The following is a 27,143-nucleotide window of genomic DNA, read 5'->3' as shown; positions in this document are numbered from 1 at the left end:
ACTCGCTTATCACAGATTGACCGTCATTAGGACAATTTGTTTATTCAATTAGTAATTAGCTAATTACACACTGTTTTGGAATTTGGTACACTTAAACCAAAGTACATTTACGTTTTGGCCCGTTTTGGAACAGATAGCTTGAGTTACAAATTTGTACTATGTGAAATGATCGAATGGATTTTTGTAAAATATATTTTTAATTAACAAAATACATACCAAGGCGAGGTAAAAAAGCAAATTTATCGGATTCGTCGCATTTTGTGCATGCAATAGTCATTAGAAATACATAGTCGCGTCTGAATTCCGAAGTATTGTGTGGCGAATGGTGTTCTGTGTTGTTATCGAACCGCAATCAAACGAAAATGCATTATTGCAGTTTATGGTTTGCGTACGAAATCATTTCTGCGCGACGTACTCGTAACCTGCAACCGCGGAGATAGGTACTGCGACCGCGCACCGCGTCCGTTGCAACGCGTTGTTTTGTCAATATTAACCCACAATCGGCGATTCCGTCCATTGTCGCCCACATTACTTGTCTTGCGACGATAAACAGAGCATTTTGTTTGTTTTGTCTTGAAGTGGGTATGTATTACGACTTATGCCATACGGAAATACTGAACGTTAGAATACAACAACAACCACTCAGAACTTTAAATCGCAAAGATCTGAGGGGCACTGCCACTGTGCCCGTCACCCTAAGACATAAACTGACAAGTCCCATGCGCCTGTAATTTCGCCAGCACCTCTACGCTTCAAAACCGGAACGCAGTAATGCTGACATTACTCCTTGGCGGCAGAAATAGGCAAGGTGGCAGTACTTCCCTGGACGAACTCTTACACAACGAGCTCTACTGCTACTAAACTTCGTACAAGCAAGGCACTGAGAAATCCTATCACCCTTTACGTTCCTAGGGTTAGGACAAATTATAGGCAAAATGCATTTTTAAATAGAGCGTCTCGCTCATTTAACTCCTTAGTTAAAAGATATAGTGAGGTGGACTGGTGTTGAACACCAGTACAAGTAAACTAAAACACTTACTCAGTGATATGTTTTTCTCTTATATGTAGCTACTATAACTGCTTAACGTATTTAATTTCGTTATTTATATTTATTATGTTTGTTTTTTTTAAGTCGGCAACTTACTTTATAGTCTGTTTCTATCACTGGAAATAATTATCTGTGGAAACTTTTAGTTAGCCATCAGCCTCACTGGTCCGTGAGGCGTGTATTATACTTACTATTCTAATCTTGTTGTAAAATAATGAAAATAAAATAAAATAAAATAAAATATACCAGTATAAAGTATACCGTATAAGGTATACCAGACAATCAGATTAAGAGCAGCGTTGATTAGTTGCAGTAGAGCTGCTTGTGAATGAATTAAATGTCTACCGCATAGTTTAAACATTTTTGGCGGCAAACGTATTTTGACATTCGAACATAATTTGTATTGTTTATAAGAATTTGAAAAATTCATCTCACATAATAAAATGGAATTAAGCCGTGAACATTTTCGTGTGATTGTTTTTGGTGATGAAGCTCCATCAAGAACTGGTGTCTATCGATGGTTTTCGAAATTCAATCGAGACTGAAGACACAAAGACGGATTTCGTAAAGATCGTCCAAAATTGGTTGTTATTCCGGAAAACATTGATGCTGTGGTCAACAGATGCTGCATAATCGTCATGTGACCTACCGTGAGATTCAGTCATTCATACTTGGGCATTAGTGGGACTAGCAATATTGAATATTCATTCAATAATATTGCTAGTCCCAGTGCATGAACATCTGGTCATCAAAAAGATGATCGCATTAGATCCCACATATTAACTAAACTAGATAAGTCACGTATGCTGCCAGGGCTTTGGCGCGCAGTTTCCGTCGAGTCGCTGCCGCAGAATCTAATGAATAAGCACCACGGACTGGTTCGAATCATGTCGAGAAAAATTTTGACTTAAATACACACATCAAAAGTGTCCAGGGATCAAGTACGTTTAAGAATATTGCTGCAATTAGGGTTAATTATATTAACTTTTTGTATCGCTATTGATACTTTTTAGTGAGTTTTAACATTTAAATAAGGAATATTGCTTAAAATTCGATAATAAGAAGAAAATCGACTGTCAATGTGGTTTTGTATAAAAATGAGTTATAGTGTTTTGACAAAATCATTACAATATCTGCATCGGAACCGAAACAATTTACATTATTATGGAGAGACGACATCATTTAACCCGAGAAGTGATGATGCGAGCCGTCGGAATGTTGGAAGCTGGTTCCAGGCAACGTGCTGTGGCTTTCACTCTTAACACTACACAGAGCGTCATAAGTCGCCTCTGGACGCGCTATCGCATGACGGGCAGCGTGGCCGAGCGACATGGAGGACGATCTCGCATCACGACTCGCAGACAGGACCGGTATATCCAAAATACTGCTCGACGGAATCGTACCATGACCGCCATGATGTTGGTTACGAGGCTCCACAGCTCGTCAGGCTTGCTAATAAGCGATCAAACAATTCGAAATCGTTTACGTGAAGTGGGTCTGCGATCCCGAAGGCCGCTCAGAGTTCCACCTATTGCACCCTGCAATCGCAGGACCCGTTTACGATGGGCTCGCGAACACAGAAACTGGGAGGAAGAAGACTGGCGCTATGTGTGCTTTTCGGTTGAATCCCGCTTCGGTATGAGACCGGATACAAGACGTACTCGAGTTTGGAGAACATCTGGACGTCATGAACGTTTGAGATATTGTCAGGAAGTTCATCCATATGGTGGGGGAACAATAATGATATGGGCCGGTATTTGGATCGGCGGAAGAACCGATCTCATTTGGATCAGGGGTAACCTCAATGCTCAAGTTTACGCAGAGAGGATTGTTTCAGATGTTATCATCCCTTTGCGAGGCCAGTTGGGTGATTCATTTCAACTAATGCATGACAACGCACGTCCACACACGGCTAGAGTCGTAACACGCATTCTTGCCGAAGCTCGTATCAACGTTCTGCCGTGGCCTGCTCAATCGCCAGACCTCAATCCAATTGAGCACGCATGGGATATGCTTCAAAGAAGAGCTGTGCCGAGTATGCATACCGTACATACTCTACAACAATATTTTGACTTGTTACAAAATACACGGGCGGCCATTCCTCAAAGTGATTTTGATGAACTCATCTTAAGCATGCCAAATCGCTGTAATTGTGTGATTCGTGTTAATGGTGGAAATACAGATTATTAATTTTCTTATCTCTACAATAAAAATGAGCAAAATCATCATTTTCGCCATTTTTTTGTCATTTAATTGACGCCGTTAATTTGAGTTTTTTCCCACAATTTGCAAAAACAACAATTTTAGTTTATTTTAATTAAATATAGGGGTAAGCGGTTAAATAAAACATAAGCATTAAAGTAAGAAGTCGTCCTGGAAGACTGGATTTGGTAAATATTGCTTAAATAATTTTTATTTCAAAAATATTCACTTGATCCCTAGACACTTTTGATGTGTGTACGTGACTTATTTTAGTTAACATGTCTGAGTCTCTATTTAAAATAGGATCCCACATCATTTGACAATCGCTTAAAATAAGGCTCATGTCTATGGATCGACATGTCATGGTGCTTCAAAAGACGTCTATAACAGATGACAATTTGTAAATCTATGCCTATGAGTTAATGATCTCGCTTCTTCCGAATCTGTTCCAAGTTCTGCGAGAAACGTACGTAGCCCGCAAGCTGAGCTTGATTCTAAAAGCCAGGTTGATCAAGTACAAACTCACCAGGGATAGGGTTAATGCCGCAATCAATGACAACAGCACCAGGCTTGATCCAAGACCCTTTGACCATCTCAGCACGTCCGATGGCCACCACTAGAATGTCCGCTGTTTTTGTCTGAACAAAACGAAAAAAATGTATAATAGAACTATAAACTGTAGTAAACACAACGTTCCAAGATTCCGACGAACGTAAATAATAAATTATTCAAGCTCAATTAATGTATTGTGGAGATTTTTTTGTGACATATCTCCAATAATTTTGTTATGATTAATAAAGAAAGATCGAAAACATAGAAAATCGTATCCCACTGAGTCGAAGAAATTTTTCTGTTCAAGTTTTTGTATTAATAACCATAGGTTCCATTAACGTTAAACAAGTGCATGGAACACCCTGCCTATATATCTTTGACGGAAACGAAGATTTTGTGCAATGGTTTCCGATTTTTTATTGCCCAGTGTAATCTCAAACCAGAGGTGGTTTGAGATTACAATGACAGTTACCGCCAGCGACCGCGTAGTGTTTGTATACAAAATGTAGTTTCTTCTTGTGACATGAAATTCGCGTACTTACGCGTATTCCATTCAATCAATCGATTTAGAGCGGAATAAGGTTTCCCATCACTAAATAGTTCTTGTGACATCATAGTGGGTACAAAAAATGTGGCACGTTTGGTTTTCATTATTTAACAGATGTGGCCTTATTACTCAAGGGTGCGATATTAAAAGCTGTTAGATCATAGTTCCCCAAAGTGGTCCCTACCGCTGAAAAGTACTAGGGAGGGGCCTCGGAAGCAATTAGGGGGCTTAATTATTTATTAATTAGGCCTTAAAGCTGTCCAGAAAGTGCTACTGCATTTGAAAAAATCCTCAATTATCTATATAAACTACACTACATTTTTATATATATATAAAGCTACAAGTTTAGTCTCACTGATAGAAATAGAACGAATACTTCTCGATAGCGTGGAAAAAAGATATTTCTATCGTAGGCGGATACGTTCCAAAGCATAAATTCAAATAGGAGAGGACCTACTGAATGTGGAAAATATGAAAGAGTGACTGACGGCCTCCAAAAACTATAATATACGGAGGGAATATTTGTGCACTTCACCTTGATCAAATTCCACCGGATGTAAAAAATGTTCGACATTCAAATAAACAAGATGGCCACAATAACAATGTAAAAAAAACTTGATATAACTTACAATTTCGTTCAAATTCTTGGTCTTCGAATGACAGATGGTGACTGTAGCATGCTCCCACTTCAAGAGTTCAGAAACGGGAGTGCCAACAATACGACTGCGACCAAGCACCACTGCGTTCTTTCCAGAGATAGGCACGCCGGTTTGCTTAATCAGTTCCAAAACGCCCGCTGGTGTGCACGGGATAAATGCGGACAAGTCGCCCACAGCTGCGCGACCCTCATTGATGGTGTTCAGTCTACCAACATAATTATACAAGATGTTAGAAGGCTGATACTTCCCCTCAGACACGACTTGTAGCAAGTCCCTGAACCGTCTCGGGAAACAAATTGGCGGATGTAGAGACAACATGGCGAAATGAGGCTACATCAAGTCGACTAAAAACCATCAACCGACACATAAAGTATATCAGATCTGCTCTCATGCCCACTGTCTCCGACCAGCTGCACCTGCGAAGACCTGCTAAACGCAACGGATATAAACATAGAGATAGCTGCTTATTGGACTAAAGAAATTTAACATCGGTTTTATTTTATCGACAAAAAGAAGAAGAAGACTTCACCCGCGTTTTCTACTCGTCGTTTTAACATCGTCATTTTTACATCTTTCTCTGGCAAAATTATGGCATTCTACTATCGAATAAAAACAAACACAAAATTATGTAACTAAAATAAAATAATATTAACAATAACAGACATTTATTTATCCACAAACCACAGTACAATTGAAACAAAAACAGTAAGTAGTGTATAGGAAATGAAACTATTTTTAGCTTTTATTTAGTAAGTAGTGTGGACAAAAAGGATGAAGACTCAACATTGCGATTTTCAGTCCTATTGACGACCTCCGTAGTCGAGTGGCTTGCATAAGACATACAATGGTGTCGCCATCTCCGAGGTCCGGATTTCGATTCCCGCCCGGGTCAATGTAATAAAACTAAGATTTCTATATATTGTCTCGGGCCTGGGTGTTTGTGTTACCGTCGTCGTTGCTTCCGATTTCCATAACACAAGTGCTTTAGTTACTTACTTTGGGATCGGAGCAACATATATTATGTGATATTGCCTAATATTTATTTAAATAAACCTTCACCTATGGCAATTTTTTTTGTTTGTTGCTATTTGCTTGCTGCATTAGACCGGCAAGTGGAGTGTACACTAAACACCATACAATTAAACACAGATGTAACCTACTAATCTCCTAACACTCGTACTATTTTTTTCTAATCTGTACTCAATTTGGCGTTTATTATAATTACATCTTATATCACAGAAACAATGAACTGGAAGTAAGGGACCACACTAAACCATTGACGTCATTTGTTTTTAGACCTATTTTTAAGTGGTAAATATAGACTCACCATCATTATTGTGTTCTTGAGGAAAATTAATTTAAAATATGGGCCTTCAGATTACATATGACCTCACAACGAAGTATTTGTCACTTATTGATATTCCATATTTAAACTTTGGTTAGGTATTCTGACCCGCACCGGTTACACTTAGTCACCAACCAACATTTTTTTTATAAAAATATAAGTGCGCATTTGATCTCCATCTCACCTGTTGGAAAGTGACGATGAGGTCGACACATCTAAAAAATGCCTATTCACTCTGGCCTTGAAAAGGTCCAACTTATAATGGTCAGGGAACAAGACTGCAGGCAGGGAATTCCACTTCATAGCCGTTCGCCATGTACCTAAATATGAAAGCGTAACCCCTTGCATTACTCAAGTAGTACCTATCGACAAATACCAACCTCGTCTCTCTAGTTGATTATACATGCACTGAAATGGATTTGGGAGGACAAGTAGACGCCGCTTACTTCGACCTTAAAAAGGCATTTGATGTTGTGGATAATGACATATTATTACAGAAACTGGCAGCTTCAGGCTTTACGCACAAACTTCTGCAATTTTTTGCGAGTTACTTGGGTGGGAGAAACCAGTATGTTAGAGTTAATGGTTATGAGTCTTTTAAATACTGTACAAGATCCGGAGTGAGTCAGGGAAGTACCCTGGGGCCAACGCTATTTTTACTCATGATTAATGAACTACCACACTATGTCCGATCCGCCAAATGTCTTCTATTCGCGGACGATTTAAAGTTCTTCACGAGGGTTAGTAAGGCGGCAGATGTTGAGGCACTCCAATGTGATATTGACGCCGTTTCCGAATGGAGTCGAGTCAATAGATTGCCACTAAATGAAAATAAGTGCAAAGTGATAACTTTTACGCGTAAACGATCACCCCTTTTTACTAGATATAGTTTAAATGACGCTCCTATGGATAGAGTTAATAACATTCGCGACCTAGGTTTAATATTAGATGACAAACTGGATTTTCATACTCACGTGACTGAAATGTGCAAGAAAGCTAGCAAAACCTTGGGTTTTATTATGAGAATTGCTTCACAATTCCAGAACAGTAGAGTAGCAAAGGTTTTGTATAATGCGTATGTCCGCAGTAAACTCGAATACGGCGCTATCATTGGGGATCCTAATGAAAATAAATATAACCTTATGGTGGAAAGGCTTCAACGTAAATTTGCTCGATGGTTATATAAGAGAACTTATGGGTACTATCCGTTTCTCTACCCCTCCTTATTTGTAACTGCTATGGTCGATTTAGAAACACTTGCATTTAGGCGAAAATGGATGCTAGTACTACACTACCTATCAATCGTTCATAATAAAATCGATAGTCCAGATATTCTCGAGAAATTTAGCATTCAGATGCCCTCTCTTAGTTGGGATGAGGCTGGGATAGTGACGCCGCGTAGGCGGCTGCGCTTGCTGCAGCGGCCGGCAGTGCGCACCGTTCGCGCTGCGCACGCGCCCTCCGTGCGGGCACTCACGCTCATCGGAGATATGCTCGCTGACCACTATGACATGGACTTATTTGCTGATTCCTTTGGACAAATTCTTAGGAACGCGAACATATTTTTAAATAATTACTTTTTACGTGTAGGAAATTAGATACTAAGTAGGTTAAGGTTTTGACATTTGTAAGCTAAACTGTATCTATAATTTTATTTTATTTTAATTGTATCGCAATTCTTTATCAATAATTTGTAATGTTGCCTAAGCTTCTAGGTGTTTTGGATACGCTCTGTGAGCCCACTCGCAATATTGATTAAATAAATAAATAAATCTACAACTGTGCTGTCATCAGCATACGCAAAGGTACCTGGAATTAACACATCATTGATATGCAGTAGAAACAGAGTTGCAGATAGTACGGAACCTTGAGGAACTATCACCCTTTGTTCGGAAGAGTAACCTTCTAAGACCATTCGAATGGAATTTTCGCTCAAGAAATCCGAGATCCAATTGCAAAGGTCAGTGGGAAGCGGGAAGTGTACTTTTCCCATAAGAGGGAAGTGTACTTAAAAGGCTTGCGTGCCAGACCCTCTCAAAGGTTTTACAAATGTTCAAACACACTGCAAGTGCTTTAGCCTTGCTCTTCTATAGCCTCGCTCCATATATAACAGATATACACAAGAATATCCCCAGTAGATCGCCCTCGCTGAAACCCGTACTGACGATCACTGAGGAGGTCGTTATCTTCAAAGTACGACAGAACAATAACAAGGACAGAAGGAACGGATGTGGAGTACACGTTCCATAGTCTTGCAGAGTATGGAAGTGACTGACATAGGTTTATAGTTGACAGGATCAGCTCTGCTTCAACAGGAGACAACTTAGGCGCACAGTTACATAGGACTATTGCTAGAATTCCACCTGGCCCGCTAGCTTTATTCACGTCTAGATTCCGCAGAGTTCTAAGTACCTCTTTTTGGCGTATGAAAACTGGCGCCATAGTGCAGCCAGCCTGAGGCAAGGTAGGTTGTAGGTTCCCTGCGGCATTCAGATGTGAACTCTCTGCAAAGAGTGAGGCAAAAAGATTAGCCTTCTCTTCTGCATTATAGTCCAACGTGCCGTCCGGCCTCAGCATAGGTGGCAAAGACGGGCGACAAAAGTCAGTTTGATTTGCTACCTCCTGGATAAGAGGTCCAGCTGGTCAAACCCTGGTCGAACTCTGCCCTACGCAACAAGCTTTTGCACTTCTGGGCGGTTATATTAAAAGCTTTATTATTTATTTAAACACAAAGTAACTTACAAATTTTCAGAAACAATTTAAATATTTGTGTACAAAGGTTTAGCTTATCCCATAAAGAGATTTCTTCCAACTAACCTTTGAAAATCTGAGAGGAAAGTTGGTTTTTGGGGTGGCACTAAAAATAGATAAGTAAAGAAATGAAATATACTATACTCAATAAATACACAGATAAATTTAATAAATCAAATGTACATACGAATATATATATATTAAGTAATGTTGATACATTAATACATACAAAGTCTATAATAAATTGAGTTGTCAAAATAAAACTATAAATAAATATAACAAATATAAATAAATATTTCAAAAGCTCTAACATGTGGAGTCTGAACAATCCCAAAACTTCAAAAGAGCACCCTTGAAAACCCGAACCGAAGGCGACTGTCTGACCTCGACCGGGAGAGGGTTCCACATACGGGCAGCATTTACTGTGAACGAGTTATATATTTTTATATTTTTGGGAACTGTGTTGTGGAAGGACGAGGGACAAATTGGTGCCAAAACGCAGGCGGTCACCCATAGCCTGGCGGTATTGAAAACGCTCACGTAGATAGCTAGGTGAAGTGGGATGGAACAGGATTTTATAGAGGAAGCATAAAATGTGAGCATTTCTACGTAAACGTATAGGCAACAACTTCAACTCATCTCTAAACTTGGAAATGTGGTCGTACTTTTTCAATCCAAACACCAATATGATACATTGATTTTGCAGCCGCTCCAATTTATTAAGAAGGTCCTCCGAAAGATTAAGATAGGAGACGTCACCATAGTCCAGAATAGGAAAAAGAAGAGTGCGTATTAGCATAAATTTGGTAGACAGAGGAAGAAAGTACTGCATCCGCTTGAGGGAATGAAGTGATGCAAAGATTTTACGACTTACATCGGCGACATGCTCCGACCAAGAAAGTGTCTGATCCATTATGATGCCCAAATTTTTAACTGAAGTGGAAAAAGGAATAATGGTGTAATTCAAAACTAAATTGGGCATCACCATAGACTCAAACTTGGAGATGGAATGGCGACTGCCAATAATTATGGCTTGGGACTTTTGTGCATTTAAAAGAAGTCCGTAGTTCTTAGTCCATACCGAAACCTTTTGTAGGTCGGAATTCAATGTGCCGATAGCAGTAACTACATCTTCAAGACGGGCTACAGTATAGATTTGAAGGTCATCGGCATAGAGATGGAAAGAAGACGTGAGTGATGATGTAATTCCACCGATAAAGACCGAAAAAAGTATAGGTGATAAAACCCCACCCTGCGGAACGCCAGCCGTAAGGCTACACCAGTCCGAGTGCATGTCACCGGTCTTTACGAGCTGGGAACGATCAAATAAATACGAACGAAACCAGGATTCGGCTAAGGGAGGTAGATCTAAAGTTCTAAGCACAGCAAGAAGCAAATTAAAATCAACAGTACTGAAAGCACTGCTGAAATCCAATAAAGTGAGGACAGTAATTTTTTATTTATGAGGGTGACATATCTACACAGATAAAACCCTCATAAATAAATAAAGATTTAAAAAAAAAACTTTTTTATTTTCTATATTAAGACGAATGTCGTCAGTGATTTTCACCAGAGCAGAAACTGTGCTATGGCCCGCTCGAAAACCAGACTGCAGATGGTTGAAAATATCGTAACGTAGGAGGTGGTTAGTGAGTCGGTTATGGACATAGTGCTCAAGGGTTTTGGACAATACAGGAAGTATGGAGATAGGGCGGTAATGGGAGAAAGAAGAAGGATTTGATTTTTTAGGGAGAGGAATTACATGGGCTTGTTTCCATACAGTGGGAAACACACCACTGGAAAGGGAAAAATTAAGGATATGAGCTAGGATAGGAGCTACTAGGTCCTGTATTGGAGTGATCATATCAAGACTCAAACCGTCATTACCAACAGCCTTCGTGGTGACAGACTTCAGTATTTTCAACACATCTGCTGTCGTAACCTTTCCAAAATCAAAAGAGGCTGAAGCAAGACAAGGTGCATTGGCCAGGACAGATAAAGTTCGCGATTTTATGACAGAATCTAAACATACTGGGGAAGATGCAAAGTAGTCGTTCAGCGCGTTAAGATCGACATTGAAGGGAAAGACATGATCAGCTTTACCGATACCCAGTGACTTCAAATATTTCCACATCTTAGTATGCGGACAACCTTCGATAGTGGAGTGAATATGTTTACACCTGGCGTTTCTACAGAGCTTGTTGCAGCGGTTACGTAACTCGATGTAGGACTCACTATTGGTTTTGGTTGGATTCTTCCGCAATCTAATACGTGTTCTGTTGCGCCTCTCCATAACCACCGTTATATGTGGCGTGAGCCAAGGGGGGGGAAAATGTTTGACTCGGACAACTTGAAGAGGAGCATGCTTGTCAAAGATGGTCAAAATAATAGAGTTAAAAGCTTGAACCATTTCATTCACGTCCTCCGCTCCAAACACTAGTTCCCAATCAGAATTCAGCACATCATCAAAAAGGGCATTTTTGTCTAATTTACCATAATTGCGGAGCATTAAGGTTTTATGTCTGCGCTTAGGTGGACGAATTTTGAACGAAGCATAAATTAAATCGTGTGAAGAAAAAGCAGCAGCATTAAACTGTCCATGAGAACCAACCAGCTCAGGAGAAGAAGTGATGATCAGATCAAGAAGGGAAGGTTGACCATTATGCGGAAAGTGAGTGGGATACAACTCGAGGCAATTCAAAAAAAGTGAGTGGAAGAGTGAAAGCAACTTCCTCGATCGGCAGTCACTCTTAACAAGGCAGGTATTGAAGTCACCCATGAGTATAATATGTTCGTAGCGGGTACGTAGATCAGCCAGAACCGACTCTAGTTGCTCAAAATAGTCAACTCTTAGGTGAGGACTGTAAAAAACTCCCAGTAGGGCCCTAGTGTGGTGAAGAGTGACTTCCAAAAAAAATTTATTTATTTAGATTCCGAGTACTCGGAGCTTTGCGCAGTCGAGCATCAGCCCATGCTTGGTACGCGAACTGTTTTTGTGCTTCAGCACGACTAAAGTGAGCGTTAAACCATGGACGAGCTTGGGGTCCATTGGTTCCATCAGTGTATGGTATGTAATACTCCATACCCAGTAGTTTGTACTTTAGTCGATCATCTCAACCATTTGGTCACCGCAAGTGTGTAGCCGAATCGGTAAACGACCAAATGTAACCGGGCCTTGAGTATTTGCAAAAAAATGTACAGAATTGAAAAAAGAAGTATGCAATCAAAACAAAATATTTTTTTCATTCGTAATTTACTCATAGCTTAAAAAGTAAAATATTAATTATTAAAACATGAAAGATACGATCATAAGTAAGAAAACTGTAGACATGACAAAGAATATTTCGTAAATTACTTACTCATTAAACAAATCTCACGTATATGTTTTTACTAAGAAAACATATACATACATTCAAGAGAACTATGCTGACTGGTTAACGACTAATAAGCAATGGTCGGAAAAAGGTGTTCCACATACATAGATACATGTACAAAATTTAGCTACAAGGAGTGGTATAGAGTTGTTAAAACCACCAAATTAATTAATTCATCACTTTTTTCGAATTCCGGACTTCCGGCAATGGTTTTACGTGTGGTAAAACTCGCAAACCCGGACACTCTATATAACGGTCGAAAGTTTCCTTCCCTTACCTTCTATTACTACATATAGCGAGGCGCTATCTGCACACGCGGAAATGTGTGCGTGAAGTCGCAGGGTTGCCCATCACTATCTCGTACGTATTACGTTACGTGGTCAGAGCGGCAACATAACGGAAATTCTAACGCGAATCTGTTATCTATAATTGTATTAATAGAATTTTATTACGATATAATATTATATTTTTCATGAATTCACTATCTAGAATAATATTGAAGGTTTATTTAAAAAATATATTAAAAGCATTTGAAATGTTATATTTTGGACAGGTACTTTTAAACAAGGTAACCAATGTATTGGGAATTGCGTGTCCAAGTTTATCATTACCTAGTTAATAATTAGGTATATTCACTACGATGTATTCATTGATATAATAAATATGTATTATGTGTTGCTTTGCTCTAAATAAATGAAGAAAACAATAACTGAATGCGTCTCAACAAGTTTTTTTTACTTGTTTTTTTCATGTTTCGAAAAATCGAAAGAAACTCCTCTCTTTATCCCATTTAGATAATGATAATCAGCCGTACACAGCACAATTCACAACCATTATAAATTATTAAAGCTCAAATTCATTTATTCCAAAATTTACAAAATGCATTTATGAACAATAATAAAATGTATAACCTAAAGATCAGCACAAGGCTTCGTCAATAGGTAATCTAATACAAAAAAAAAAAATTATAAATAGTAATGTAAAATGATGTTGTATAATTAACGTACAAATTTCGTAATGAATAAATTAAATTGAAAACTATATTAAAATAAGCAAAGCTGTATGGCACGAAAAACGGCTCGCCGACAGCCTTGTTGGCATTCAGTTAAAGTGATCGGATATGTGCGGGGTGTGGTGCAGCTAAAATCTAAAGCCAGGGAGGGGCTGAGTTCTGTTCTCGTTACTTTTTGTTTCTGATTTTACTCCATCGTAGGACAAAACTATTCATCTAGGAAAACAAAGTTGGATTTTAAAGCAATTCTAGTGGTGGCATGTAAAAAAATGCATTACAGTAAACCTATTTGGCGGAAGAAGAAATAAGTATCCAATATCGTAGGACAAAACTACTGGGTGAGTAGCTTTGTCCTACGATACAGTAAAACCATTTCCGGGAATGCGGAATTGGAAAAAGTAATGAATTAAAATTTGGTGGTTTTAACAACTCTATGTCACTCCTTATAGCTATATCTATACATGTATCTATAGATTTGGAACACCTTTTTCCGACCTATGCTAATAAGAAACATCACTTGCTGATTGACGCTTTTGGTGAAAAGTCAAATAAGTAAAACGCTAAAATACAATTCACTGAAATTAAATTATGAGTTTATTTCGTATTAAACTTAAGCAAAGTTCGTTTTGAAAATACGAATAATAGCTTAGCTCGCCATTTTTGCTTAGTCCTATAAACGGAAGTGGTCTGTGGTCTTATACTATAAAAAGGTCTAAGTAATTAAATGTAGGTAAACAAATCGTAATGAAGTATATTATGAGGCATTACCTTGTTATTTATTGAAAAATTAAATTGAACTTTTTGAAAATGGTTCTAAATATATAATATGAATGTAATATTTCATTAAAGACGTTTTAACACATATCACAACTTTCCTACGTTGAACAATCTAAAATCGCTTTAAAAAGATGACAGCTAATGACATGCGACCTAATTAAAGAGCACAGCAGTAATACGACACATACGAAACTCACTACTAAATATTGTATTTCACCGGTTAACCAAGTGACGTTTACTTTTAGTTAAATTACCCAAAAACCTTTATTATTACTCAAAGTTCGTTTTAAAAATCTTAGGCTACAAACAGATTAACAGTGTCTCCTTAACCATTGTATAAGAAGTATATTCTGTCGATGGACAATTTCTCTACACAAGTTAGTTTTATCTTAGAAAATTATATTCTTAGTTTCCTTGTAAATATGGTCAGATGGAATGGTTATCTTGGTTATTTCTTTTTATTTTCCGGTTTTCGGAAAGGTTGCACGCTTCATTATTATTATTATATTAACAAAAATAGATCGACTTCATGTGTGGATACAGTACGTGTGGTTTAACAGTATGGCCAATTAGACGGCGTAGCCTGTTGCGAAGGACGAAAAATTGTACTATTACTACACAGCGAAAGAGATAGACAGATATCGTCCTGATTGTATAGGAAATGTTTGATTTTTCTCGGATCTACGTTGCGTATATTAGCTTTCTTCACCACGACCATGATCACAGCTGAGTTTGCATGAGCATTTGACCAGAGGTCTTACTCCTATTCTTCGTCCGCCGGCGCCGCCACGTCCGTCCGAAACAATTTCTGTCAAGTGAGTAATACTCGACCAAAAGAAAAACAATTTCAAGCATGAACCTTCATTCGGATCCCGCGTCTTTTAATTTGATCGTATATGACTTACAAACAGTCGCTAATCGTCTACCTTTACACGCGCGCGATTTTAAGCAGCGATGCAAACGTTTCGCAAGCGCGCGACTGCAACGATACCAACGCTCGATTGCATCACTACACTTGGAATTTATAGGCGATTGCATGGAAGCTTTCGCGCGTTTTTAATGATGCAGTCGCGCGTTTGTATCGATTCAGTCGCGCGTTTGCACCGATGCAACGCGATGCAGTAGCAATGCAGTCGCTTATCGTCTACTTTAACACATGCTCACGATTTTAATAAGCGATGCAAGCGCGCAACTGCAACGATACCAACGCGCTATTGCATCGCTACACTTGGGATTTATAGGCGATTGCATCGAAGCTTTCGCGCGTTTGTAACGATGCAGTCACGCTTTAGCTTCGATGCAACCACGCGTTTCATGAACGCGCCACTCTTTTTGTTTTCAGACGGATGTCGGACAGAGAACGGAAGTAGACCCCCTGTAAAGGGCCCGAAATGTTGGTTTGTTTAAAAAAATATATGTGAAACTATTTTTTCATAATATAATTTCATTTCCTACAACAAATAGTTTCATTTCTTATGTGTAACAATCACGAAAACCTAAGAACTCGAAATCTACATTTTTTCTTTTGCTCTGTAAGAAATGAAAAAAAAAGAAGATATTATACTTACCCGTCGACATCCTTGTCTGGTGAGACGGCGTCGGTGACCTTATGGGTGTCGATTGTATGCACGGAATCCAGAGGCAACTGGACAATGATGCCGTGCACCTCCGGGGACTCGTTCAGTGACTTGATCTTGTCCAGGAGCTGAAAAGAACAAGTGTTTATTATTATACAGAGCGGAAAACAGATGCTACAATATTGCATCTGGTCATAGTACTTTTGACATCGAAAATATGAATATTTGTAAAATAATTTATAAAGATATGAGATTGTTGAGCACGTAAGCCCGTTATTTTAGGTATTGTGTCCTGTACTTAGGTCTACGGGAAGAATTTTCTCTAGGAAACAAGCGAAAACTTTTGTTTGTGTTTTATTTATTTATTTTATTAAGGACAATAACAGCTTATTCTTGCTAGGTTGAATTTAAATGATATAAAACAGAACAAAACCGATCAAGTTATATAATGTATTATACGTACCTATATGCACTTACGTATTAAGCATAAAATTTCTCGTAGTAATATTAGTATTTTCCTTTGTTAAATGCGAATTGTGATTGTGGTTTTTCTTTACAATAAATTTTTAAATAAGATTGTGGGGAAATCAATTTCCATACCGTATGGTATTTATAGATTTTAGCAGCAGTAGAGCTCCTTGTGAAAGAGTTCGTCCAGGGTAGTACTGCCACCTTACCTATTTCTGCCGCCAAGCAGTAATGTTAGCATTACTGCATTCCGGTTTAGAAGGATAAGGGTGCTGGTGAAATTACAGACATGTGCCTGGACTTTTCAACTTATGTCTCATGGTGATGGGCGCAGTGGCAGCACTCCTTTTGTTTAAGCTCTGAGTGGCATTGCAAGTGTTGTGGACCGGCGTATAGCTTACCATCAGGCGCACGACTTGTTTGTCCCGTCACTTGATATTATACTTTTTTTTAAATCTGAAAACCTTAAGGGTCAAAAACTACTGAATGTTTATTTCTTAATTTCCACCGCTGATATGAATACGTTGGGATAGTTCTTTATAATAATATTGTCTTGGTCTTTTTTACATTGATGTACTTTCAGTGAGATGTAGACTACGATAGTTTTGTTCAACGTACAACATAAATACAATACAATAAATACAGTAGAAACCAATAATTATAAAAACATTTGTAACAACAATAATAAACATTAATAATTGCATTTCCATCAAACGTTAGTAGGTAATTTTTGTTTTCTACTACGAGAGGCTAACTTTTACTTGTTTTTATTTTTCAATTCACGTAACCGTTGCATCATATGTTCAACCGTATTTCTTTATCAGACCAATAAACAAACCTATATAATCTAACTTATGTCAAAAGGCCAGTAAATATCTAAATGATTGGAAGTAAGTAATTTAAAATATCAATATAGATAGTTATGTAACTAGTGAAATCAAACGACGTTATTACATTCACATAAATAAATATAGAACAACACTACTATTATAACAGCAGCACACAGTGTAACTCGAGGTCATAATATTGTATATTTGCGCAAAGAAGTAATATAAATAAAGAGTTAGTATAAGTTGCGGTTGCTGGAAATGTATATTAATGTAGTCAATGAAATTGATTGGCTGTAAATTAAACAAAGCACTTTGGCCCTGAAAAGCCATGAATCAGAATTTTTTTTCTCTCTTTTATATTAAAATATGTCCAAGTGTACCAAGCATAGAAGTAAATCTCCCGTGTACACACACTCTTAGAAAAAAATCTTTATTAATTTTTTTTAAGGTCCATAAGTAATAAAATAAGTCTATACTATTAACTTACAATTTTGACTAGTTAAGACCTATTTAAAGAAGAAGAGATTAGAACATTTCCGATTTCATGGCTCTTGGGTACACTGCACAACGCACTAAACCGGAGTATCCCAATTGCGCACCTATCTATTATCGTTTTCCGTAAGCTCGTGACCACTGCCAGTGCAATTTCATCAAAACTTTGGGATTATAGTTGTGCAAATACGTAAATATTAAATCGAATCTGTTCCCGTTTCTAATGTAATTATAATGAAACCCAAAATCATCGTATCTGGGACAACCTACGTTGAAAATGTATCGACCAAAAAGCACAGATACCTACCTCAAACTCGGTAATGTCACTGGGCAGTAGGATATGCTCAGCATGGATGCCGATGTTCTTGGCAGCTTGCAGCTTCATGCGGATATAGACGTTGGAGTCTTCCCGGTTTCCTACCTGGACGATAGCCAGCCTAGGTACCCAGCTAGGGGCCTGGGTCTGGATCTCCGACACTTGACGACGGAGATCATCTGTTACTGATCTAGAACATAAAAGAAAAGAATATACAGAATGGTTTTAAAATTCATCAAGCACGTTGAAACGCACGTTCCGGTGACAATCTCTCCGTCGGATTATTCCCAAAGTAAAACCAAAATAAGGTCATGGAAATAGATCAATGTTTCAAGTGATAAATCATACAAACATCAATGGTCACACTATATACCTACAACTTACACACAAACAACACTCACACGCAAGCACACACGCACGCAAGTGTGCACTTATACCCCGAAGGAATAAAATTTGGTATGCAGCATCCCGATAGGCTGCCGAGGCATTCCGGAAGCTGCCGCCTCGATAATCAAAATTTCAATAATAAATTAATTACATTAAGGTATATACTACTATTCGGCACTTAAAAATCCCGTACCGTGTAATAAACTAATAACCTAAGTATAAACAAAATATTACATGCATCGATGTAGTGTGTTTTATTGAAGAAGACACTATATTGATTTAATTTGCTAATTATTCTACGTAAATTACAAGATTCAGCGTCACGGAAAATTCGATGTATTCGTAATTGCTTTTCCTCCACAAAATATATATGGGCATATATGCCTATAAGTACGCATATAGGTACTAGGGTCTATTTCCCTGTAACAGTTTGCGTAAGAACGTAGTTTTATTGAATTAAGGTACGTAATAACTACAATTTTCGCGTGGTTTTGTGGTTTTAATAAAATCTCACTATCGTGTTTCACCTGCGGTGGCTAAGGTTAATAACGCGTGAACTTACGTAACTATTGTATGTCAATTAACACGAAACTCTAATCACTGACTTTTCAACAAAACTAAATTAAACAGGCAATTATACCTAATTTATGAATTAGTTATTTATACTTGACAAATTAATAAATAAATAACGCACAGACTCGTAGCCCCACATTAGAAAAACCCTGTATTGCGAGTGCCATGGACACATAGATAGACAACCATAAATGACACCCAAACTCTGGAGAGAAAAATGTAGGCCATACAAATATTTCCAACCTTGCGTGGCTGACCAGCGTGGTAATCAGTAAGTCATGGAGGCATTCAAATGATCATTGAAAACATGTTTTAATTGATACAAAGAGCGAACAAACTCGAAGAGAAATTCCTTCGATCCGGCTGGACTTGAACCAGCAACATTTAGAGCGCAACAGAGAGTCGTGCAGTTTAATGTGTCGTGACTTACTCAAACTCAGAACTTGAGCATAGTGTCAGTAAGTGCCGAAGAAATAGAGGACTTGCTAAATGAGGGCTAGTTCACTGGCTTAATCCTTGTACACACACACGCACGCGCGCACGCACGCACGCACACGCACACACAAACTCACACGCACACACAAACGCACACGCACGCACACGCACACGCACACACATAATCCTTTATAAAGGTTAATTTGTATTGAATTAAAAATTAAATGAAATCTAATATAATAATGAATCTAATGTAATATACAGATTGATCATAATATGTACAATATTCCAAGAATTGTAAAAGTTTTCTTTGGTTTGGCGTCATTCTTTTAGAGTCGTAGGAAATTGTATATTGAAATGAAGTTGTTCACATACAGTACCTACAACACAATTAACTATAGTTCACGACATTTTTGACGTTACGACGACAGACTGTCAAGACAATGATAACAGCTACAACGACAACAGTCGTCTGACGATAAATAAAACGTCACGATAAAAATATGACCACAGATAATCGCAGCTACTATTGTCGACACGAGTTATTTATCTTTGCTTGCACGTGTCCGCCGTTTTAAAAAGTAATACCTACGTTATTAAAATTTCATCTTCATCCATTTCACACGGGAGCGAACACACTCTACTGACCTCCAAAAAAAAAAAAAATGCACGACACAGTCACGACAGACAGTCGGGATATGAGAACAAGCTAGAAGCGATAGTCGTCTGACGATAAATAAAACGTTACGACATAATGGGAATGCGCCCTAACTGTTGGTAGCTGAAAAGGTACCTGGGCCCAAAGTCTGTTAATATTAAGTCATCTCAGTTGGGTGTCAATAGTGTCAATGGCAAGATTTTGTACGTTTGGTATTCTACTAAAAGTTAAGAGGCTATCTATATCTTTAAAAGGGCTACCAGAATCAACTGAAAACATTTCTTTCAAAAAAGTGTACTACACAATAGAAGAATTTTTTCTGTGATAATACAAAATATAAAATAATATCGGGAAAATTTTAAATAATTAATAATTATATTTGTAATTCACTAAAATTGACATTGTTATATTTAAATATCGGTATACGAGTATTATTTTTATTTTGTTTTAGATTTTGAATGAAATATACATAATTATGCATTACTTTTGTTCTAAATTATTTGTATTTTTAAATTTGAATTTTTTTAATTTTTTTTTATTAATCTTTAATTTTTACGTTTATATTAATATATTGATAAAATGTTAGTAGTTTTTGCATGTAAATTTATTTTTGTAATTTAATGAACAAGAGCTGCGCTCTCAATTTGCGGTGCCCTTGCAGGGTCCTACATGTACTGTAATAAAAATTGTAAAATCTTGATTTACAATGTATCTTGCAAATAAAGATGAATATGAATGAATAAGAGTTGTGGCTTGTCAGTCCATTTGTTTGGGTACTTAACTAAATAATAATAATAACGCACACACTCAACATTGTCCCGCACTCAATAGCGGATTTGCCCTAAGGCCACCCTAGGCCCGGGCCTAGGGCGTTCTAGATTTTAGGGGCGGCCAATCGTGACAAAAAATTCACTAACGATAACAAGAAATAACTCAAAGAACCTAAATATTTTAAAGGCTCACGCACATCGCACGCGTACCGCCCTTCACTGCATCGTATAATAATAATCTTCCTAAATCACTTTCGTACATTTTATTTGTAAAATATAGATATGTCTACTAGTAGGTATGTGAGAGCTGAGAAAGGGGCGGTTGGAGTCGTTCCATATCTTAGTTGGAAGAGCCAGTCCAGCCGTATCTTTTTTTTTTCTTTGAGTTTGTTCCATCTTGCATCAATTATAAGCAATGGTCGGAAGAAGGTGTTCCATATATATAGATGCATGTGTAGATAGATATAGCTACAAAAAGCGACATCGAGTTGTTAAAACCACCAAATATTACTTTTTTTGAATTTCGGATTTTCGGATGAAAGAAACTCTTCTCTTTACTCTATTTATGAAGATAAATAGCCGTGCATGAGCATGACCGTCAAAAATTATACTTTTTCGTCTGGCTGAAGCATCCAGCAGTATTTTTTATAAAAAATATTAAAATAATCTAGTGTGAACATTTTCCTTTTAAAATACGACATATCTGCTAATAGTTCGAATGTATGAACTGTGTTTTTGAATATAATTAAAATATTTTTATTCTCATGCAAACTAAAATGGCCCAAAATTTCCCTCGTAAACAAAATTTTAAATGATTTTTTTTCTTCTTAAGTTCTACTAGCAAGTGTCGCCGTTCCGTCAATGTGACTGTCAATATGCGAGGCGCAGTGCGGTATTTAAAGCTAGGCAGGGGCGGAGAGTGACCATCCTCGTTACCTTTTTATTCTCTGCTTTGGTATGAGGTCAGTTATCTACTGCATTTTTACATTTGGATTCACATATAATGGTTGGCACCATTAGAATTACTTCAAAATCCAACTTCGACTTCCTAGGTCAGTCAGTAGGTAGATCAGTTCCTAGTTTTGCCCTACGATGCAGTAAAATTCGTCCACAATTCGAATTCGAAACAGTAATTAATTAATAATTGGCGGTTTTAATAACTCTATGACGCTCCTTGTAGCTATATCTATACATGTACATAAATATTGTGGAACACCTTTTTCCGACCATTCATTATAATAAGAAATTAATGGAATACACTTTCACAAAAAATATCCAAATAAATCCCTACTCAAAACATATAGTAGCAGGAGAGCTCCTTGTGAAAGAGATCGTCCAGGGTAGAGCTGCCTTACCTTACCTATTTCTGACGCCAAGCAGTAATGTCAGCGTTACTGTGTTCCGGTTTTGTAGGATAAGGGTGCTGCTTAAATTACAAGCACATGAGACTTGTCAACTTATGTCTAGGGTCACGAGCGTAGTGGTAGTGCCCGACATATATTTGCAATTTAAAGCTCTGAGGGGTACAGAGGGGGTTTCAGTTATGGACAGGCATATAGCTTACCATCAGACGCACGACTTGTTCGTCACTTGATGTTATAAAAAAACATAAATAAAAAATAAAAATCACTATACCGGGCCACTTGAGTTCCTAAAATTTTTTGAGCCACCATCCTGACAGTCTTGATCTCCGTGAAGGTCTAGCACCTACTGGTACAAAGACAGCAAACAACATAACAAGATATTGACCTTAGTTGATAACCTCGTGTACCGCGAGGACCATCGTTTCGTTCAAACGTATGTGTGTAAAGTAACATGCCCAAACAAACTTGATATAACTATACAGCATTATATGACAACTTTCCTTTGGTATACAGAATTTCTATAGTCAGAAATGCACTAATTAATCTTAATTCATATCCAGAACAATGAGAAGAGGAGTGAAAGCGGAACAACATTCTATGTATTGTATTTGCTATATGTGACATTGAAGACAAAAAGAAGCCAATGTCGAGTTCTTGGGTTTTCGCGATTGTTACACATAGGAAATTAAGCTATTTTTTCGGATCTAAATAGCACCTATACGTATTTTTTTTACAATTAAACCAACAACGTTTCGGGGTCTTTACAGGTCTTCACAGGTTCTATGGTCACGGCTGACAGTCAGCCGCAATGGCCCGAAACGTTAGTTTATTTGAAAAACAAACATAGATACGCGATTTAAATAAAATAGTGTCATTGCCTAAAAAGAAGCTAAGTCAATAAGATTAAGAATCGTCTCATGCAAGAAACAAAGTGTAAAAATAATCAATCATAAAGATTATAAAATTGTACCTCAAACAGTCGTTCCAAAACTTTCTGTCTGGAATACGAGAAACTCGCCTAATTAAATTCACAATTATTCTCATTTCTGTCGCAATTTCAAAACTTTATACGAAATGGTTATATTATAATCTAAATGTTTGAATGGATACAATAAGCAACAGATGTGTAATGAGAACATCATTGAATTGATTGATGCAGGCCTTGGGTCCCGTTACGTCTTGGAGGGAAAAAAATAGATAATGACAAAATTTTAATAGGCATATCAAAATACTCAGAAAGCATGCTCTTTCCATACTTAGTGTTCAAAATATTAGTATAATTCTGTGTTTAGGTAGCAACATGAACTACAGAGTATTATAGAATGATATTGCCACTATTAGTAGTGGCAATATCATTCTATAGACCTAAGAGACCTAAGTCTCACCATATTTTAGTAAGTGATTAAACTGTAGCATAAATGTAGGTAAAAGTAGAGATGATAAGAGGTGGAGAGAGGAGGAATTTGAATGTTTTACAAACATTGCTTTACAATGCTAAAAATCACGCAATGGAAAAAGACGTTACGTTCTCTATCGTCATTTGTTTTTTATTTAATACATGGGGCACACTGAAAGTTTTGCACTTTTAGCTTTACACAACTGTTTAAATTCCGAATGGTATATATTTTTAAACATAAGGTACTCTGGGCAAAGAAGGCCTAACTTCAAATCGATTTTTCACATGATTTAAGGTTTGATATGAATTTAACTATGCTCCATATACATCTTTATATGCAATTTTGGTGCTTTCGTAATAATTTTTACTTTTTTTAGCATTTTAAAAAACCCTCACTTTAGGATTTTTTAAACATCGTATGTCAAAGGCCCACGTAGTAAACCAGTCATTTGTCGCAATTATATGCCTCATCAAATACAAAAATATTTAAATTTCTAAACTCTACATATAACTCAATCCTACAAAGCTGAACAGGAACTATGACAATATGTAATCAATATGTAACAAGTTTTTTAAACTTTTAAGTAAAATATTAAGAGTAATCAACTGTTCTTTCCTTTTAGACAATATTGTATCATATCAGAAATACTTACTTTGGGCCTTATTACACCGCTACGGGTAACAAGACACGGCAACGGGTAATAAATAGCCAACAAATTAGCGCGTATAAAAATTTACATTGCTCAGTAATTTTCAGGTAAGTTTTTTGTATTCAATTTTGGTGACAATTTTTATTATTTAATTACTCGAATATATCATCGTGAAATATTAAAGAATATTTCAGGTACTACACATGAATATTAAATAATACTTCATGATGATATTCTATAAATGTTTAAGAGGGAGCAGAGGAAAAATTCCTAATCTTCGATTTGATTTTAGAGGGGTATATACACTTTAAAGTTAAAAATAAAATATTGTATGAGTAACTACACGATATATTCAAGCATAGACACTAATCAGAAACATAAAACAATAAAGTTTCCTCGATAGATAAAAATCACGAATTGACCTCTAATTTTCACATTTTTTCGATTCATCCTCGAAATGCTACAGGTTATTAGGACAAAAATTAGATAATTAATTATATTTATGCATGATCGAGAACTGTCACTACGGATTTTTTTTAATCCCTTTAGTTTTAGAGTTATTCCGCTAAAACGAATTTGGTAGTTTTAATGCGCAAAATTCAACATCTCCTGTCGCATGACACGCGAACTTCAGGCATATATTTGTTTCACGTCAAAACTTTTTTGGCATGCTTCCTCTTAAATAAAAAGTAATTGTCACCAAAATTGCGTACAAAAAACTTACCTGAAAATCACCCTGCTCGTTTTTTTTTTATGATGAAGACATTGTGATCGCCTAAAGACAACAAAAGGAGAGTTAAAATAGAAAATATTTTGTTATCCTTCGTCAGTGTTAATGTAGATTGGGTAAGTAGTCTACCTAAACAGAATAAATTATGCACCTAAGGAACTTTTATATGCACTAAAATAATTTGAATGTATGTAACCATTATTTCATTGATTTGCCAATTTTTTCAAAATATTTTCGATTTAACTTTGTGTAACAATGAGGCCCATAACGAATAATAAGGCCCGACTTTGTTTTTTGTCGGGACTTATTAAACAACACGGGTCTTACAACACGATTTGAAGTTTTTGCAAATAAAATAAAACCAAAGTGCAAAATGATGTCTGTCCATAACTCCCAACAGTCTCTTCAGGTATGTATGAAGAGACTGGTGGGAGAACGTTGTACTTGATATTTTAAATCGCACTTGACAACTAACATACCTAGTATATTATCTTAAAAAATTGCGCTATATTTTCTCTCAAAATTGCGTACTATTAATAATTTATCTCCAAAACTTAGCTATATTGATGTGTCATTCATATAAGATTTAATTTCAAAGTGACAGGACAACACTGCTCGCTTTGAAATTATATAGGTAACTAATAATTAGTATAATAGGTAACTAATTTTGAGAGAATACGTTAGTTGTCATGTGCGTGTATGTAAAATGTACTTTTACCTATCAATACAAAAGAAATGTGAAAGAAATACATTCATTGAGACGTGAAGAAATATATTAGTCGAATCGTTAAGAGTTTAGCAAAATTGTTCACCATATTACGCCATTAATTATCATGAGATCAAAGACTACCTTCATTTCATATTTTTGTAAAAACATTTTGTACACTACAAAACTCACCTAACCTAACGAGAAAAACAATGATAGTTTACTAAGTAAAACAACCGCAAGTCCGGTATAGAAAACCACGAACTACTTTTAAGTCCCTTGAACTCATTTCAAGGTCACTGTTTTCAATTAGGTAGTTTTATAAAAGGAAAGTTTATCAAATTCTACTATTATACCAATATTGAACAATCTTTATTTAATAACTGTTAAACGTAAGTTACAGTCCGATCAGCTGATGGAAAAAAAAACATGTTACGTCGTAAATGTTATTATTACACAGCAGTTTTGTTCGTAGTCGTCTCAGTAAGCACCCCCTACAGTAAAACTTCCTTGGTTTTATGTACTAAATAAACGGCCTTAAAAATTATGGACAGAAGTATAAAAGCGGAACTATTGTATATATTACAACCAAATTATACTTACTGTAAAACTGAAGAAAAATTCTCCTGCGAGGTCCACATAATGTAAATAAATTATCACTTCGTAAATTTCGTTTAACACATCGCCAAAAGGACTAAAACACGCTACCGGTCGGCGTGTGCGCATATATCAATGAGATGTTATGTACGACAAGCGGAGTGGGTTAGACCGGTTCCGCAAATTATAGCATGGACATACCCTCACCATGTCATTATAGAAACGACACTATTTATCTGAAACTGCAAATTAAATCCAACAAGTATTTCTGTGACATAACCAAGTCAAATGATTAGAATGCAATACTGTAACTAATAATATATTTTTTTTAACACTTTTGATTTACATTGCTGTGGAAAAATTTAATACATGAAGTTTAATTAGAATATCCATATTTTATAACGAACGTAACGAAATTGATATAGCCATAAGAAATACGTTGAAAGGTTTTAGAACTAATTGTGTTGGCATAAAGTACGTGATATCGATAACATGTTTTTTTTTTTTTAAATTAAATCTGCAAATTTGTTAATACAACAAAATGGTCGAGTCAACTTTAAGCTATTGTTAGGAACTACTGGGAATAAACCTTTTGGGAAAATGATTTTTAGCACACAACTGAAAGTCGAAGAAAGTTGTTGATTAATTTATTTTCTTTTTATTTTAAGATGTAATACAATATTAAGTACGTGTTTGAAAAATTACATGAGAAAGAAATGGAACTTACAGACCCGTTTAAACTTGACCAAGTTTACAATAATAAAATTAAGTAAAGGCTGATTTGAAGATCGCTACGCCAGGAGCAAATCTAGCTGAACGCTGTCATAATTCAGCATGCTGTCATAATTACACTTTGAATGCTAACAAATTGGTAATGTGAAAGAAACTTAAACTACCTACATAATAAAATAACAAAAGTAAGAAACA

At 36.6% G+C, this 27,143-nt stretch overlaps 1 protein-coding gene and 1 long non-coding RNA gene across 4 annotated transcripts in view; one reads left to right on the top strand and one right to left on the bottom strand.

The window, feature by feature from the left end:
- The window catches only part of LOC113226418 (C-1-tetrahydrofolate synthase, cytoplasmic), a 47,813-nt gene extending 21,553 nt beyond the window's left edge, over positions 1-26,260 (bottom strand). The window contains exons 1-5 of one of the 2 annotated variants that reach the window (XM_026459030.1): positions 26,223-26,260; positions 17,942-18,140; positions 15,836-15,972; positions 4,979-5,213; positions 3,777-3,888 (exon numbers count right to left, since the gene is read on the bottom strand). In XM_026459030.1, the coding sequence (XP_026314815.1) occupies positions 3,777-3,888; positions 4,979-5,213; positions 15,836-15,972; positions 17,942-18,140; positions 26,223-26,260 (721 nt within the window). Of the gene's footprint in view, positions 1-3,776; positions 3,889-4,978; positions 5,214-15,835; positions 15,973-17,941; positions 18,141-22,408; positions 22,470-26,222 lie in introns of those variants that run through there. The other variant, XM_026459029.1, reaches the window with a different exon arrangement.
- LOC113226420 lies at positions 306-14,983 on the top strand. Of its 2 annotated transcripts, none has more exons than XR_003310098.1 (3): positions 306-582; positions 1,541-1,698; positions 3,704-3,727. It is a non-coding gene; the product is annotated as an uncharacterized LOC113226420 (long non-coding RNA). The 2 variants fall into 2 exon arrangements; XR_003310097.1 differs by lacking the exon at positions 3,704-3,727 and adding an exon at positions 14,967-14,983 and having other exon boundaries at positions 307-582.
- Positions 26,261-27,143: the final 883 nt, after the last annotated feature.

Source organism: Hyposmocoma kahamanoa, unplaced genomic scaffold (assembly GCF_003589595.1).
Source record: "Hyposmocoma kahamanoa isolate Upper Pololo Valley unplaced genomic scaffold, ASM358959v1 192, whole genome shotgun sequence".
NCBI classification, from domain to species: domain Eukaryota; kingdom Metazoa; phylum Arthropoda; class Insecta; order Lepidoptera; family Cosmopterigidae; genus Hyposmocoma; species Hyposmocoma kahamanoa.
Note: the sequence above shows the minus strand (reverse complement) of the source record. Positions and strands in the feature narration are given on the sequence as shown.